This window comes from Salmo trutta, chromosome 12, assembly GCF_901001165.1.
Source record: "Salmo trutta chromosome 12, fSalTru1.1, whole genome shotgun sequence".
Lineage (NCBI taxonomy): Eukaryota > Metazoa > Chordata > Actinopteri > Salmoniformes > Salmonidae > Salmo > Salmo trutta.
The window spans coordinates 21,045,656-21,063,022 of NC_042968.1; the positions used below are offsets into that span (position 1 = coordinate 21,045,656).

Genomic DNA, 17,367 nt, shown 5'->3' on the forward strand with positions numbered 1-17,367 from the left:
CCCACCCGTAGCACGCGCTCCAGCAGGTATATCTCACTGGTCACCATAACACCCACCCGTAGCACGCGCTCCAGCAGGTATATCTCACTGGTCACCATAACACCACCCGTAGCACGCGCTCCAGCAGGTATATCTCACTGGTCACCATAACACCCACCCGTAGCACGCGCTCCAGCAGGTATATCTCACTGGTCACCATAACACCCACCCGTAGCACGCGCTCCAGCAGGTATATCTCACTGGTCACCATAACACCCACCCGTAGCACGCGCTCCAGCAGGTATATCTCACTGGTCACCATAACATCCACCCGTAGCACGCGCTCCAGCAGGTATATCTCACTGGTCACATAACACCCGCCCGTAGCACGCGCTCCAGCAGGTATATCTCACTGGTCACCATAACACCCCACCCGTAGCACACGCTCCAGCAGGTATATCTCACTGGTCACCATAACACCCACCCGTAGCACACGCTCCAGCAGGTATATCTCACTGGTCACCATAACTTCCACCCGTAGCAAGCGCTCCAGCAGGTATATCTCACTGGTCACCATAACACCCACCTGTAGCACACGCTCCAGCAGGTATATCTCACTGGTCACCATAACATCCACCCGTAGCACGCGCTACAGCAGGTATATCTCACTGGTCACCATAACACCCACCCGTAGCACACGCTCCAGCAGGTATATCTCTCTGGTCACCATAACACCCACCTGTAGCACTTGCTCCAGCAGGTATATCTCACTGGTCACCATAACACCCACCCGTAGCACGCGCTCCAGCAGGTATATCTCACTGGTCACCATAACATCCACCCGTAGCACACGCTCCAGCAGGTATATCTCACTGGTCACCATAACACCCACCTGTAGCACGTGCTCCAGCAGGTATATCTCACTGGTCACCATAACACCCATCCGTAGCACGCGCTCCAGCAGGTATATCTCACTGGTCACCATAACACCCACCCGTAGCACGCGCTCCAGCAGGTATATCTCACTGGTCACCATAACACCCACCCGTAGCGCACGCTCCAGCAGGTATATCTCACTGGTCACCATAACATACACCCGTAGCATGCGCTCCAGCAGGTATATCTCACTGGTCACCATAACACCCACCCGTAGCACGTGCTCCAGCAGGTATATCTCACTGGTCACCATTACACCCACCCGTAGCACACGCTCCAGCAGGTATATCTCACTGGTCACCATAACACCCACTCGTAGCACGCGCTCCAGCAGGTATATCTCACTGGTCACCATAACATCCACCCGTAGCACGCGCTCCAGCAGGTATATCTCACTGGTCACCATAACACCCACCCGTAGCACGCGCTCCAGCAGGTATATCTCACTGGTCACCATAACACCCACCCGTAACACGCGCTCCAGCAGGTATATCTCACTGGTCACCATAACATCCACCCGTAGCACACGCTCCAGCAGGTATATCTCACTGGTCATCATAACAACACCCACCCGTAGCACGCGCTCCAGCAGGTATATCTCACTGGTCACCATAACACCCACCCGTAGCACGCGCTCCAGCAGGTATATCTCACTGGTCACCATAACACCCACCCGTAGCACGTGCTCCAGCAGGTATATCTCACTGGTCACCATAACATCCACCCGTAGCACGCGCTCCAGCAGGTATATCTCACTGGTCACCATAACACCCACCCGTAGCACGCGCTCCAGCAGTTATATCTCACTGGTCACCATAACATCCACCCGTAGCACGCGCTCCAGCAGGTATATCTCACTGGTCACGATAACACCCACCCGTAGCACGCGCTCCAGCAGGTATATCTCACTGGTCACCATAACACCCACCCGTAGCACGCGCTCCAGCAGGTATATCTCACTGGTCATCATAACAACACCCACCCGTAGCACGCGCTCCAGCAGGTATATCTCACTGGTCACCATAACACCCACCCGTAGCACGCGCTCCAGCAGGTATATCTCACTGGTCACCATAACACCCACCCGTAGCACGCGCTCCAGCAGGTATATCTCACTGGTCACCCATAACACCCACCCGTAGCACGCGCTCCAGCAGGTATATCTCACTGGTCACCATAACACCCACCCGTAGCACGCGCTCCAGCAGGTATATCTCACTGGTCACCATAACACCCACCCGTAGCACGCGCTCCAGCAGGTATATCTCACTGGTCACCATAACACCCACCTCGTAGCACGCGCTCCAGCAGGTATATCTCACTGGTCACCATAACACCCACCGTAGCACGCGCTCCAGCAGGTATATCTCACTGGTCACCATAACACCCACCCGTAGCACGCGCTCCAGCAGGTATATCTCACTGGTCACCACTAACACCCACCCGTAGCACGCGCTCCAGCAGGTATATCTCACTGGTCACCATAACACCCACCCGTAGCACGCGCTCCAGCAGGTATATCTCACTGGTCACCATAACACCCACCCGTAGCACGCGCTCCAGCAGGTATATCTAACTGGTCACCATAACATCCACCCGTAGCACACGCTCCAGCAGGTATATCTCACTGGTCATCATAACAACACCCACCCGTAGCACGCGCTCCAGCAGGTATATCTCACTGGTCACCATAACATCCACCCGTAGCACGCGCTCCAGCAGGTATATCTCACTGGTCACCATAACACCCACCCGTAGCACGCGCTCCAGCAGGTATATCTCACTGGTCACCATAACACCCACCCGTAGCACGCGCTCCAGCAGGTATATCTCACTGGTCACCATAACACCCACCCGTAGCACGCGCTCCAGCAGGTATATCTCACTGGTCACCATAACACCCACCCGTAGCACGCGCTCCAGCAGGTATATCTCACTGGTCACCATAACACCCACCCGTAGCACGCGCTCCAGCAGGTATATCTCACTGGTCACCATAACACCCACCCGTAGCACGCGCTCCAGCAGGTATATCTCACTGGTCACCATAACACCCACCCGTAGCACGCAATCCAGCAGGTATAGCTCACTGGTCTCCATAACACCCACCCGTAGCACGCGCTCCAGCAGGTATATCTCACTGGTCACCATAACATCCACCCGTAGCACGCGCTCCAGCAGGTAGATCTCACTGGTCACCATAACACCCACCCGTAGCACGCGCTCCAGCAGGTATATCTCACTGGTCACCATAACACCCACCCGTAACACGCGCTCCAGCATGTATATCTCACTGGTCACCATAACATCCACCCGTAGCACACGCTCCAGCAGGTATATCTCACTGGTCACCATAACACCCACCCGTACCACGCGCTCCAGCAGGTATATCTCACTGGTCACCATAACACCCACACGTAGCACGCGCTCCAGCAGGTATATCTCTCTGGTCACCATAACATCCACCCGTAGCACGCGCTCCAGCAGGTATATCTCACTGGTCACCATAACACCCACCCGTAGCACGCGCTCCAGCAGGTATATCTCTCTGGTCACCATAACATCCACCCGTAGCACGCGCTCCAGCAGGTATATCTCACTGGTCACCATAACATCCACCCGTAGCACACGCTCCAGCAGGTATATCTCACTGGTCACCATAACATCCACCCGTAGCACGCGCTCCAGCAGGTATATCTCACTGATCACCATTACATCCACCCGTAGCACGCGCTCCAGCAGGTATATCTCACTGGTCACCATAACATCCACCCGTAGCACGCGCTCCAGCAGGTATATCTCACTGGTCACCATGACACCCACCCGTAGCACGCGCTCCAGCAGGTATATCTCACTGGTCACTATAACATCCACCCGTAGCACGCGCTCCAGCAGGTATATCTCACTGGTCACCATAACACCCACCCGTAGCACACGCTCCAGCAGGTATATCTCACTGGTCACCATAACACCCACCCGTAGCAGGCGCTCCAGCAGGTATATCTCACTGGTCACCATAACACCCACCCGTAGCACGCGCTCCAGCAGGTATGTGTAACTGAGTCAGGTTTGTGTGCGCGAGCAAGGAGGCCTACATTTTCTATAGGATTGAGGTCAGGGCTTTGTGATGGCCACTCCAAAACCTTGACTTTGTTGTCCTTAAGCCATTTTGCCACAACTTTGGAAGTATGCTTGGGGTCATTGTCCATTTGGAAGACTCATTTGTGACCAAGCTTTAACTTTCTGACTGTCTTGAGATGTTGCTTCAATATATCCACATAATTTTCCTCCCTCATGATGCCATCTATTTTGTGAAGTGCATTGGTGGCAAATCTGATGGCCGAATGGTAAACAACATTTAGCCGCTCTAGAGCACCCTTACCTGCCGATCTATAAATTATGTCTCCGTAATCTAGCATGGGTAGCATGGTAATCTGAATCAGGGTTAGTTTGGCAGCTGGGTGAAAGAGGAGCAACCAAGTCTAGATTTAACTTTAGCCTGCAGCTTTGATATGTGCTGAGAGAAGGACAGTGTATTGTCTAGCCATACTCCCAAGTACTTGTATGAGGTGACTACTTCAAGCTCTAAACCCTCAGAGTAATAACACATGTGGGAAGAGGGGCATTCTTCTTACCAAACCACATGACCTTTGTTTTGGAGGTGTTCAGAACAAGGTTAAGGGTAGAGAAAGCTTGTTGGACACTAAGAAAGCTTTGTTGTAGAGCATTTAACACAAACTCCAGGGAGGGGCCAGCTGAGTATAAGACTGTATCATCTGCATATAACTGGACGAGAGAGCTTCCTACTGCCTGAGCTATGTTGTTGGTGTAAATTGAGAAGAGCGTGGGGCCTAGGATTGAGTCTTGGGGTACTCCCTTGGTGGCAGGCAGTGGCTGAGACAGCAGAATTTCTGACTTTATACACTGCACTCTTTGAGAGAGGTAGTTAGCAAACTAGGCCAAAGACTCCTCAGGCACCAATACTCCTTAGCCCGCCCACAAGAATGGAATGGTCTAACGTATCAAAAGCGTTGGCTAAGTCAAAAATATCAGCACAACATTTCTTAGAATCAAGGGCAATGGTGACATCATTGAGGACCTTTTAAGGCTGCAGTGACACATCCATAACCTGAGTGAAAACCAGATTGTGTACCAGAGAGAATATCATAGACATCAAGAAAGCCAGTTGGTTGATTATTGACAAGTATTTCCAACACTTGATAAACAGGGCAACATAATTAGGCCTATAACAGTTAGGGTCAGCTTGATCTCCCCCTTTAAATGAAGTACGAACCGTGATTGCCTTCCAAGCAATAGGAACCTCCCCAGAAAGGAGAGAGAGGCTTGGTGACGATAGGGGCAGCAACCTTAAAAAAGAAAGGGTCTAAATCATCTGACCCAGATTTGATATGCATACATTCATCCTGCTCTATTCATCGCATTCCATCTGTACATTCATTCTCTGTTTCTTTACCTTTACACAACCATACCCATGTTCAATCTTCTCCTGTGTGTGTTAACTCTTGGGCTGCTTTATTCCCCTCAAACTGGGGGCAGTGTCAGTGAGTCACAAACCAGTAAAATACACTACACGACCAAAAGTACGTGGGAACCTGCTCGTCGAACATCTCATTCCAAAATCATGCTAATTAATATGAAATTGGTCCCCCCCTTTGCTACTATAACAGCCTCCACTCTTCTTGGAAGGCTGCCCACTAGATGTTGGAACATTGCTGCGGGGACTTGCTTCCATTCAGCAACAAGCTCTTTAGGGAGGTCAGCACAACTGCCTCAAGCTTTCCTACCTCCATGGTAACGCCATCTGGGAGCAGGAAACTCTAGTGGACACAAGTGACTATCGCTAGGTGCCAGTCAGGGATTTACTTAAAATCAGTCAAATTGCCTCATTGGGCAGGCACGTTTTTTTTTTTTTTTTACTGCACAAAATGTCAGTACCGGTACACTAAAACTGATTTCCGGTTCCTTCGTATTGAAAGATTGTCAGGTTATGGCATTTCTAAACAGCGGCCTTTAATGTCAATCCCTGATATTACACCGAGTTATCGGAGAGCAGTTTTCACTGGTGAGCCAAGATACTTATTTTCTTTTGCAAATTATTTGAAGTAGCTGCCTCTAGTCCTGCTTTTACTGTAATGCATGATAGTTGAAAATGTAAATTGACTTATAATACTTATAGCCTAGCCTATAAACTGTATTTTATTGTGGGTTGATTGGGTTCAAGTAGTTTACAGTCGCAGGTAACTAGTTTACTAGTTGAACAGCAAGCTAGCGAAATGGGACAAATTAGCTAGCAAGTGCAAACTAGCTAGCTAAATTGCCATAAAGGTTTAATGCTTTTCGACCTGTCACCAAATGAATGTAATTGGTTCAGTTTGTTTTGATATTTTAACCTGCGTTTGGTGTAGGGGGGAAATACATTTATGCACGATGGCCAGTTTGGGTTCGGTGTACGATGGTGATAGGTGTGTGTAATAATGAGCAGCCTGGTGACCTAGCGCGTCAGAGAGGGAGCATACGTGACACCAGGGACTTTGATGTTACAGCCTGCTGTAACTTCAGCATTTTAGTTTACTGTATGGCCAATGATGTAGCTGTTAGTCCAATGTAATCTCTATCCAGGTTAGCTCAAGGTCTAGTCCACTCCTGTCCTGAGCCAAGCTGTAGGTAATTTACTCATAGTTAATTTCCTGATATCATGTCATTGTTGGTGTTCTGCACACTCTGAACTTGGCAGAAATGTAGACCCAAGATAAACAAGTGGAGTTGGTAGCATGACATCTAATTTCATAGTGTATGACCAGGCAGCTATAGCAGATTAAAACAAACCAGGATGTTCTTTCAGAGGACTCCCCCTTTTCAAACTGCTGTTTGACATTCGATCAGGACTGAATCAACTCTGCTGGCTTTTTAGAAAATCCATAACAGGTTGCATTGGAGTTTCCAATGCCAGCCTGTGATATAAAGAGCAGCTCAATCCTCAGTCTCCCACAGATTTACTGAAGTCATTTAACTGAATTGGGGCTCCATACGGTTCATATTCCTTTAGCTGGACGGCATACTTTTCTCTCTAATGTATTGATATTTGGTTACTCACTGGATATGGATGTAATGTGCATTAATGTATAGAGATTATGTAAATCGGCAACTGCTGAAATAGATGTTCATGTGGTTTGATATTCTACAGACGTGAATGGATAATCTATCTGGCACCACTATGATGGGTCAGGGCAGAAGCATCCTGCTCGCATGGATAAGTCTGAGCCTGTTTGTGATTTTCCATACAGTCGCAGGTAAGAATGTAAACTCAGCAAAAAAAGAAACGTCCCGTTTTCAGGATTCTGTCTTTCAAAGATAATTCGTAAAAATCCAAATAACTTCACAGATCTTCATTGTAAAGGGTTTAAACACTGTTTACCATGCTTGTTCAATGAACCATAAAACATTTATAAACATGCACCTGTGGAACGGTCGTTAAGACACTAACAGCTTACAGACGGTAGGCAATTAAGGTCACAGTTATGAAAACTTAGGACACTAAAGAAGCCTGTCTACTGACTCTGAAAAACACCAAAAGAAAGATGCCCAGGGTCCCTGCTCAGCTACGTGAACGTGCTTTAGGCATGCTGCAAGGAGGCATGAGGACTGCAGATGTGGCCAGGGCAATAAATTGCAATGTCTGTACTGTGAGACGCCTAAGACAGCGCTACAGGGAGACAGGACGGACAGATGATTGTCCTCGTAGTGGCAGACCATGTGTAACAACACCTGCACAGGATCGGTACATCTGAACATCACACCTGCGGGACAGGTACAGGATGGCAGCAACAACTGCCCGAGTTACACCAGGAACACACAATCCCTCCATCAGTGCTCAGACTGTCCGCAATAGGCTGAGAGAGGCTGGACTGAGGGCTTGTAGGCATGTTGTAAGACAGGTCCTCACCTGCCTTTTCTATAACTTTTTTAAATATTTTCCAGGTGACAGAGAGAGCCTCTTCCAGCTTCATACTAGTTATGGTCAGCTGGAGGGCAGGCTGGTCAGAGTGAGAGAGAGCCAGAGGAAGGTGGCTGCCTACCTGGGGATCCCCTTCGCTGAGCCCCCTGTCGGACCCCTGAGGTTCCAGGCCCCCCAGCCTCCCCGGGTGTGGCAGGGACTGAGAGACGCCAAGGCTTACCCCCCTCTGTATGAGCCTAAGCAGTAATGTCTCAGAGAGACAGGCAGGGAGACAAACAGCCTATACTGTTTTATGGGGAACTCTGAATCATGCTTATTCTGATGAACATTAACATTCTGCCATGTTTTTATTCATAGTATAAGAAAATGTCACCTTTCTTGTCCTATAACACACAGGTGTCTGCAGAACATAAACCACACTAGACAGATGGGGGACCTGTACAGAGGTCGGTTCCCTGTCCTAACCACCTCAGAGGACTGCCTTTACCTGAACATCTACACACCAGTCAAACCTGGGGACCCAAGGAAACTACCAGTGAGGAGAGACATGAGAATGTACTCATATGCTTGTCTACTCTGAGTTAGATGTCTTTTGTTTGGTGGTCTAGTCTAAAAAAAAGTCTGTCTGCAGGTGATGGTTTGGATCCATGGTGGAGGCTTCCTCATGGGAGGGGCTTCACTCTATGATGGCTCCTCATTGGCTGCCTTCGGGGACGTTGTGGTGGTCATCCTTCAATACCGTCTGGGTATCCCAGGGTTCCTCAGGTACACTTCTATTGGTACTGATTTTGGTCAATATGATCAATGCACAAATTCGAGTCAGTAACATCTTCTGCTGTTTGGTGTCTACTGAACACAACCCTGGCATATCTGATCTAATATCTGTGTGACTGTCCAGCACTGGGGATGGCCAGTACCCCGGGAACGTGGGTATTCTGGACCAGGTGTGTGCCCTGCGCTGGGTGCAGGAGACCATCACCAGTTTCGGGGGAGACCCAGGATCTGTCACCATTTTCGGAGAGTCTGCTGGTGGTGTTGCCGTCTTTTTACATGTGTGTACTGTGTATCTAGGAAAACAGATACCTGCTGATACAGAAAGATGCACTGGCTGTCTGTATGTAGGCTTACTTTGGGCACTGATCCATGGTTCTGTCTGTCCAGATGATGTCCCCTCTGTCATCAGGACTGTTCCACAAGGCCATCAGTCAGAGTGGAGTACCCCTCATCTCTATGTTCATCCAGGATGACCCCAAACCTGCTGCACAGGTGATCTGCTGTTTCACTGTGTGCTGATCATAACAGCAAGTCTCAAGGATCCCATACATTGGTTCATATGCAATAAAACCTTCAGTGGTCTTATTACTGTCGTTATTATTCTGGTACAATGTAACGTGTTGTAATTACCATCATTCAAATGCTCTGGTTTCAATCTCGCCTTCCTCCAGCTGGTGGCACAGAGAGCAGGATGTCCCTGTGATGACTCTGCAGAGCTCATGACCTGCCTCAGTACCCTCAGCCCACAGGACATAGAGGCGGCTACACCTGCGCTGGTAGGTTTGTTCTGAGCCTCACACTCACACTACAGAATGTGGGGTGTATGTATCTGAATGCCAGGCTGTTTCTGCTTTAGCTAACTTATCCTCTCTAGGGTAGGTGGGACGAAATCGTCCCACCTACGTAACAGCCAGTGGAATCCTGTGATGCGTTATTTAAATACCTTAGAAATGCTATTACTTCAATTTCTCAAACATATTACTATTTTACACAATTTTAAAGACGAGACTCTCGTTAATCTAACCACACTGTCCGATTTCAAAAAGGCTTTACAATGAAAGCAAAACATTAGATTATGTCAGCAGAGTACCCAGCCAGAAATAATCAGACACCCATTTTTCAAGCTAGCATATAATGTCACAAAAAACAAAACCACAGCTAAATGCAGCACTAACCTTTGATGATCTTCATCAGATGACACCCCTAGGACATTATGTTATACAATACATGCATGTTTTGTTCAATCAAGTTCATATTTATATCAAAAACCAGCTTTTTACATTAGCATGTGACGTTCAGAACTAGCATACCCCCCGCAAACTTCCGGTGAATTTACTAAATTACTCACGATAAACGTTCACAAAAAACATAACAATCATTTTAAGAATTATAGATACAGAACTCCTCTATGCACTCGCTATGTCCGACTTTAAAATAGCTTTTCGGTGAAAGCACATTTTGCAATATTCTAAGTAGATAGCCCGGCATCACAGGGCTAGCTATTTAGACACCCACCAAGTTTAGCCCTCACCAAAGTCAGATTTACTATAAGAAAAATGTTATTACCTTTGCTGTTCTGCACTCCCAGGACTTCTACTTCAATAACAAATGTTGGTTTGGTTCAAAATAATCCATAGTTATGTTCAAATATCTTCTGTTTTGTTCGTGCGTTCAAGACACTATCCGAAGGGTAAATAAGGGTGACGCGCCCGACGCGTTTCGTGACAAAAAAATTCTAAATATTCCATTACCGTACTTCGAAGCATGTCAACCGCTGTTTAAAATCAATTTTATGCCATTTTTCTCGTAAAAAAGCGATAATATTCCGACCGGGAAACCGTGTTTTAGTACAAAGAGAGAGAAAATAAGAACATGGGGTCGCCTCGTGCACGCGCCTCAGCTCATTGTCCTCTGATAGACCACTTACCAAAGGCGCTAATGTTTTTCAGCCAGGGGCTGGAATTACATCATTCAGCTTTTTCTCGGGTTCTGAGAGCCTATGGGAGCCGTAGGAAGTGTCACGTTACAGCAAAGATCCTAAGTTTTCAATTAACAGAGTCGAGAAGCTCAAGGAATGGTCAGAGAGGGCACTTCCTGTACAGAATCTTCTCAGGTTTTTGCCTGCCATATGAGTTCTGTTATACTCACAGACACCATTCAAACATTTTTAGAAACTTTAGGGTGTTTTCTATCCAAAGCCAATAATTATATGCATATTCTATTTTCTGGGCAGTAGTAATAACCAGATTTAAATCGGGTACGTTTTTATCCGGCCGTGTAAATACTGCCCCCTAGCCCTAAGAGGTTTTAAACTATATACCGCTGTTGAATGCAACAACATGGCTGTTGTTTGACTTCCATCCTGGGGCCCATCCTCTCTCTCCACAGGGGGAGATGGTTCTGTCTGTGCACAGGGATGGGACAGTCATCCCTACCAACCTGGAGGAAGTCCTGCAGACCAAGAGCTTCCTGGGCTTCCCCAGCATCATAGGGGTCAACAACCATGAGTATGGATGGATGCTCCCACATGTATGTATGTATGTATGTCCTTGCATGAAGATATGAAAACTGTCTGTCATATATTTTACAGGTAAATGTACTTTTATCATTTTTTGTTGTTGTTGTAAGACCTTATGTGTTCCACCAGTTTTTCCTGTTTCCTGGATGGGATCTTGGAATGACCCGTGAAAACATGATGATGATCCTGGCGTTTATGCTTCAGAAACTGGTTAGTGAACTATGGTGGCAGCCAGGGTTGGGTAGGTTACTTTCTAAATGTAATTTTTTAGAGTTACTAGTTTCCTGTCCAAAATTGTAATCAGTAATGTAACTTTTGGATTGCACAAACTCAGTAATGTAATCGGATTACTTTCCGTTTCTTTTTGATTACTTTCTCCTTAAGAGGCATTAGAAGGAGACAAAAAGGATCCGTCAAACACATTTTGTGTGTCGTCATAGTGGTCTCTGACTTGTGGTCAGAATCACTAAGGTGGAACAAACTTAAACTTGCGCCTTTTTGCAATGCTGAATTGAATTTCATTGAGAAATCAGAAAGGTGACATATATTTTTTTCTGCAAACATCCTTTCTGAATTTAAAAGTATTCCACGAAGTAATCATCTAGCTTTTAAAAAGTATATTTTTGCTGGTGAAAGAACAATCAGAACTTCACTTCAACTTCTTTAATACCATGATGTATGCAGGAAAGTACACACTGGGATGATGATAACAGAGTATTATAATCCTGTAGACTGAAGAGGAGATCCTAGAGTTCCTTCTTTGATTGTCACACAAGACTGCTACTTGATCGGTTAATATAGAACGGTGGGTAGGCTTTATGCAAAATATGATCAACGCTTATCTGATAATATGCAGGCTAAAGACTGGGATTTGTTGATTTTTTTTAAGATGAAAACAAGCTTTGCAGCTGCTTGAAAATGAAAAATAGAGTATTCTAAATGATCGACAAAACAAGTCTGTACGCACTGGGAAATATACAGTACCAGTCAAAAGTTTGGACACATCTACCCATTCAAGGGTTTTTCTTTATTTTTACTATTTTCAACATTCAATAATAATAGTGAAGAGATCAAATCTATGAAATAACACACATGGAATCATGTAGTAGCCAAAAAAGTGTTAAACAAATCAAAATATGTTATATTTGAGATTCTTCAAAGTAGCCACCCTTTGCCATGATGACAGATTTGCACACTGTTGGCATTCTTTCAACCAGCTTCATGAGGTAGTCACCTGGAATGCATGTCAATTAACATATTATGGCAAGAACAGCTCAAATGAGCAACGAGAAACGACAGTCCATTATTACTTTAAGACATGAAGGTCAGTCAATCCGGAACATTTCAAGAACTTTGAACATTTCTTCAAGTGCAGTCACAAAAAACATTAAGAGCTATTATGAAACTGGCTCTCATGAGGACCACAACAGGAAAGGAAGACCCAGAGTTACCTCTGCTGTAGAGTTCAAGTAACAGACACATCTCAACATCAACAGTTTTTTATTGTACCTTTATTTAACTAGGCAAGTCAGTTAAGAACAAATTCTTATTTTAAATGACGGCCTAGGAACAGTTCAGGGCAGAACGACAGATTTTTACCTTGTCAGCTCAGGGATTTGATCTTGCAACCATTCGGTTACTAGTCTAACGCTCTAACCACTAGGCTACCTGCCGCCCCTGTTCAGAGGAGACTGTGTGAATCAGGCCTTCATGGTCGAATTTCTGCAAAGAAACCACTACTAAAGGACACCAGTAATAAGAAGACTTGCTTGGGCCAAGAAACACAAGCAATGGACATTAGACCGGTGGAAATCTGTTCTTTGGTCTGATGAGTCCAAATGTGAGATTGTTGATTAAAAACCCCGTGTCTTTGTGAGACGCAGAGTAGGTGAACGGATGATCTCCATGTGTGGTTCCCACCGTGAAGCATGGAGGAGGAGGTGTGATGGTGTGGGGGTGCTTTGCTGGTGACATTGTCTGTGATTTATTTAGAATTCAAGGCACACTTAACCAGCATGGCCACCAAAGCATTCTGCAGCGATACGCCATCCCATCTGGTTTGTGCTTAGTGGGACTATCATTTTGTTTTTCAATAGGAATATGACCCAAAACACACCTCCAGGCTGTGTAAGGGCTATTTGACCAGGAAAGACAGTGATGGAGTGCTGCATCAGATGACCTGGCCTCCACAATTACCCGACCTCAACCCAATTGAGATGGTTTGGGATGAGTTGGACCGCGAAGTGAAGGAAAAACAGCCAACAAGTGCTCAGCATATGTGGGAACTCCTTCAAGACTGTTGGAAAAGCATTCCTCATGAAGCTGGTTTGAGAAAATGCCAAAAGTGTGCATAGCTGTCATCAAGGCAAAGGGGTGGCTACTTTGAAGAATATAAAATATATTTTGATTTGTTTAACACCTTGTTGGTTACTACATGATTCCATATGTGTTATTTCATAGTTTTTGATGTCCACTATTATCCTACAATGTAGAAAATAGTAAAAATAAACACCCTTGAATGAGTAGATTGGTCCAAACTTTTGACTGGTACTGTATATACACTATATTTACATACATGCATACATGGTATATTATATTAAAAATCCACTTCTGACACTTAATACAGTTAAAAAATATATATATTTTATCAGTTTCTCCCCAACCCTGGTGGCAGCTTTATAATAATGCATCAAGCAGTCTGGTCCATGAGCTGTATTTTAAACCCTGTATCTCCCTGGTAGCGTATGCCAGACTCTGCCCTGGGGATCATCGTAGAGGAGTACTTTGGTGACATGAAGGACCCCGTGGGGATCAGAGATGCCTTCTTGGAGCTTATGGGAGATCTACTGATTGTGATCCCTGGGATCCAGGGAGCCAGGAGGTGTAGAGGTGAAGAATACACCGGGAACTATACCAATCAGATGTCTGATTTTTCTTTAGAAACCTCCTGGAAGACATTATTTAATAATTATTATGAATAAATTATTTTAAGACGGTTTAATATCTAAATGATTGAGACATTTTGTAGTTGACAGACATGTTGTGTTGGTATTCACAGTTGTGTGTAATGTATCTGTCTGTCTATACAAGATTCTGGTTGCTTGATCTACTACTATGAGTTCCAGCAGCGCCCCTCCATGTTCATGTCCATCAGGCCAGGCTTTGTGAAAGCAGACCACTTTGATGAGGTTGGCTTTGTGTTTGGCGCCCCCTTTTGGACAGATGACATAGTGATGTTAGGTACAATTTTTTTTTTTGGTTCTGGAGAAATTGCAGGCTAAATATATTTGAAAACCTTGTTTTTATATCAAATTCTGGAGGAACTGTCCATAACAATAACATGAGTAACAAGTTACTGTGAAGTCAACATAATCAGATGTTAATACTGTTAAGTGACAAAAGACTGAGGGAGATTATATTTTGGACAAGCTCATTCTGTTGAGCCTGCACTGTATCTCTGCAGCTTTTCTTGGAAACGACAGAAACTAAAAAAGTTTTCCACTCATAGATAACACGACAGACGAGGAACGACAGCTTAGCAGGACCATGATGAAATACTGGACTAACTTTGCCAGAACAGGGTGAGAGATCCCTTTCTTGTTCGCTCTCTGTCTCTCTGTGTCTGTCTCTGTCTCTCTGTCGCTCTCTCTCTCTCTCTCTCTCTCTCTGTGCATTCAGTTGGAGAAGCTTCAGCACAGATATGACATGTAACAAGAACCAGATTTCTGTCATGATGTAGTCAAGTTTTCATTCCGCCAGAAGTTCTGAGGGTTGATTTCTAAATAAGATACAGAAGATTGTCTCGTATGAACTAAGGACAGTTTAAGACTCCCTACTGTATGAAAAAAATAAGAATTGCTACTATATACCAAGTCTGTTTTTCATATCTACTTAGTGGTTACTCAATATAGTACATTATAGTAGATCAACCACCAATTAATTGCATTGGATCATAGTAGTACTGTACATACAGTGCATTCGGAAAGTATTCAGACCCCTTGACTTTTTCCACATTTTGCTACGTTACAGCCTTATTATAAAATGTATTATCTTTTTTTCCCCATCAATCTACACACAATACCCCATAATGACAAAGCAAAAACAGGTTTTTAGATATTTTTGCAAATGTATATAAAAAAGAAATATTACATTTGCATAAGTATTCAGACCCTTTACTCAGTACTTTGTTGAAGCGCCTTTGGCAGCGATTACAGCCTTGAGTCTTCTTGGGTATGACGCTACAAGCTTGGCCCACCTGTACTTGGGAAGTTTCTCCCATCCTTCTCTGCAGATCCTCTCAAGCTCTGTAGGTTTGAGGGGGATTTCCCAGCTATTTTCATTTCTCTCCAGAGATGTACGATCGGGTCAAGTCCGGCCTCTGGCTGGGCCACTCTAGATCATTCAGAGACTTGTCCCGAAGCGACTCCTTGTCTTGGCTGTGTGCTTCGGGTTGTTGTCCTGTTGCAAGGTGAACCTTCACCCCAGTCTGAGGTCCTGAGCTCTCTGGAGCAGGTTTTCATCAAGGATCTCTCAGCACTTTGCTCCATTTTTCTTTCCCTCGATCCTGACTAGTCTCCCAGTCCCTGCTGCTAAAGAACATCCCCACAGCATGATGCTACCACCACCATGCTTCACCATAAGGATGGTGCCAGGTTTCCTCCTGACGTGATGCTTGGCTTTCAGGCCAAAGAGTTCAATCTTGGTTTCATCAGACCAGAGAATATTTTTTTCTCATGGTCTGAATCCTTTTATGTGCCTTTTGGCAAACACCAAGCGGGCTGACATGTGCCTTTTTACTGAGGAGTGGCTTCCGTCTGGCCACTACCATAAAATACTGACTGGTGGTTCTGCAGAGATGGTTGGCTTCTGGAAGGTTCTCCCATATCCACAGAGGAACTCTGGAGCTCTGTCAGAGTGACCATCGGGTTCTTGGTCACCTCCCTGACCAAGGCCCTTCTTCCCCGATTGCTGTTTGGCCGGGTGGCCAGCTCTAGGAAGAGTCTTGGTGGTTCAAACTTCCATTTAAGAATGCTGGAGGCCACTGTGTTCTTGGGGACCTTCAATGCTGCAGACTTTTTGGTACCCTTCCCTTGATCTGTACCTTAACACAGTCCTGTCTTGGAGCTCTGCGGACAATTCCTTCGACCTCATGGCTTGGTTTTTGCTCTGACATGCACTGGCAACTGTGGGACCTTTTTATATAGACAGGTGTGTATCTTTCCAAATCATGTCCAATCAATTGAATTTACCACAGGTGGACTCCAAGTTGTAGAAACATTTCGAGGCTGATCAATGGAGACAGGATTCACCTGAGCTACATTTCGAGTCTCATAGCGAAGAGTCTGAATACTTTTGTAAATAAGGTATTTCCGTTTATTTTTAATACATTTGCAAAAATTTCTACTTCTGTTTTTGCCTTGCCATTATGGGGTATTGTGTGTAGATTTGAGGTTTTGTTTTCTTAAATCTATTTAGAATAAGGCTGTAATGTAACAATTGTGGGTCAAGCGGTCTGAATACTTTCTGAATGCATTGTATGCAAAAGGAAGTAGTCATAAGTGCAGCCGCTCATATGATGCCAATGGGTGTGTCCCTGTCTCTCCCTCTGTTCCTGTAGTAACCCTAACGGAGAGAATATGTTTGATTGGCCGACATTCACCACAGAAGAACAGTGTCTACTGATCCAGGCCAACCTCGGGCTGGGCAGTGTCTCAGAGAAGAAGAGAGTCCAGTTCTGGACAGAAGACTTCCCCAAAGCACTGCAGACTGCTAGACACAAAGATGCACACAATGACCTGTAGAACTGAATGTTCACTGTGTCAAAATGCTGTTCAAGGAGTGTCCATGTTGTTTCCCTCCACTCCTGTGATGGCAGTCTGCTATTAGGTTACAGTATATGAGGCTTTCTTTGCCTTTTCCTTATTTAGTATCATATTTTGGCCATTTTAATATTCCAGATTTTCTGTAGTGGTTTGCTCTTCTATTTTTATTTTATAGATAATATTTTTTTTTAATTATGTAGCCTATTTTTATCTTGCTGTGTTCATATGTCCATTAAAGCCATACAATCCATAAAGTAAGTGTGACTGATTTGATGATTGTCCTTCTGCTTAGTAATAAAACATTTAGACACTTATCTGATAGGCTAAATAAATGTCTCGAGCACTGTGTGCAGTGTGCGATT

At 45.3% G+C, this 17,367-nt stretch overlaps 1 protein-coding gene across 2 annotated transcripts; it reads left to right on the forward strand.

The window, feature by feature from the left end:
• The first annotated feature begins 5,659 nt into the window (after window positions 1-5,659).
• Window positions 5,660-17,259, forward strand: LOC115203164 (fatty acyl-CoA hydrolase precursor, medium chain). Of its 2 annotated transcripts, none has more exons than XM_029767587.1 (14): window positions 5,660-5,998; window positions 7,121-7,226; window positions 7,915-8,134; window positions 8,288-8,426; window positions 8,523-8,656; window positions 8,790-8,943; window positions 9,053-9,157; window positions 9,337-9,441; window positions 11,054-11,194; window positions 11,313-11,393; window positions 13,925-14,072; window positions 14,274-14,423; window positions 14,692-14,764; window positions 16,801-17,259. In XM_029767587.1, the coding sequence occupies exons 2-14, from the start codon at window positions 7,127-7,129 to the stop codon at window positions 16,982-16,984; spliced, it is 1,734 nt and encodes a 577-aa protein (XP_029623447.1). In that variant the 5' UTR covers window positions 5,660-5,998; window positions 7,121-7,126; the 3' UTR covers window positions 16,985-17,259. The 2 variants fall into 2 exon arrangements, with proteins under 2 accessions (XP_029623447.1, XP_029623448.1); XM_029767588.1 differs by having other exon boundaries at window positions 5,661-5,998; window positions 7,915-8,119.
• Window positions 17,260-17,367: the final 108 nt, after the last annotated feature.

Coding starts and splice junctions, on each gene's coding strand:
- LOC115203164 (XM_029767587.1), top strand. CDS start 7,127: ATGGATAATCTATCTGGCACCACTATGATGGGTCAGGGCAGAAGCATC. Junction 8,135..8,287: donor CCTCTGTATGAGCCTAAGCA/GTAATGTCTCAG, acceptor TATAACACACAG/GTGTCTGCAGAACATAAACC. Junction 14,424..14,691: donor AGATGACATAGTGATGTTAG/GTACAATTTTTT, acceptor TTCCACTCATAG/ATAACACGACAGACGAGGAA.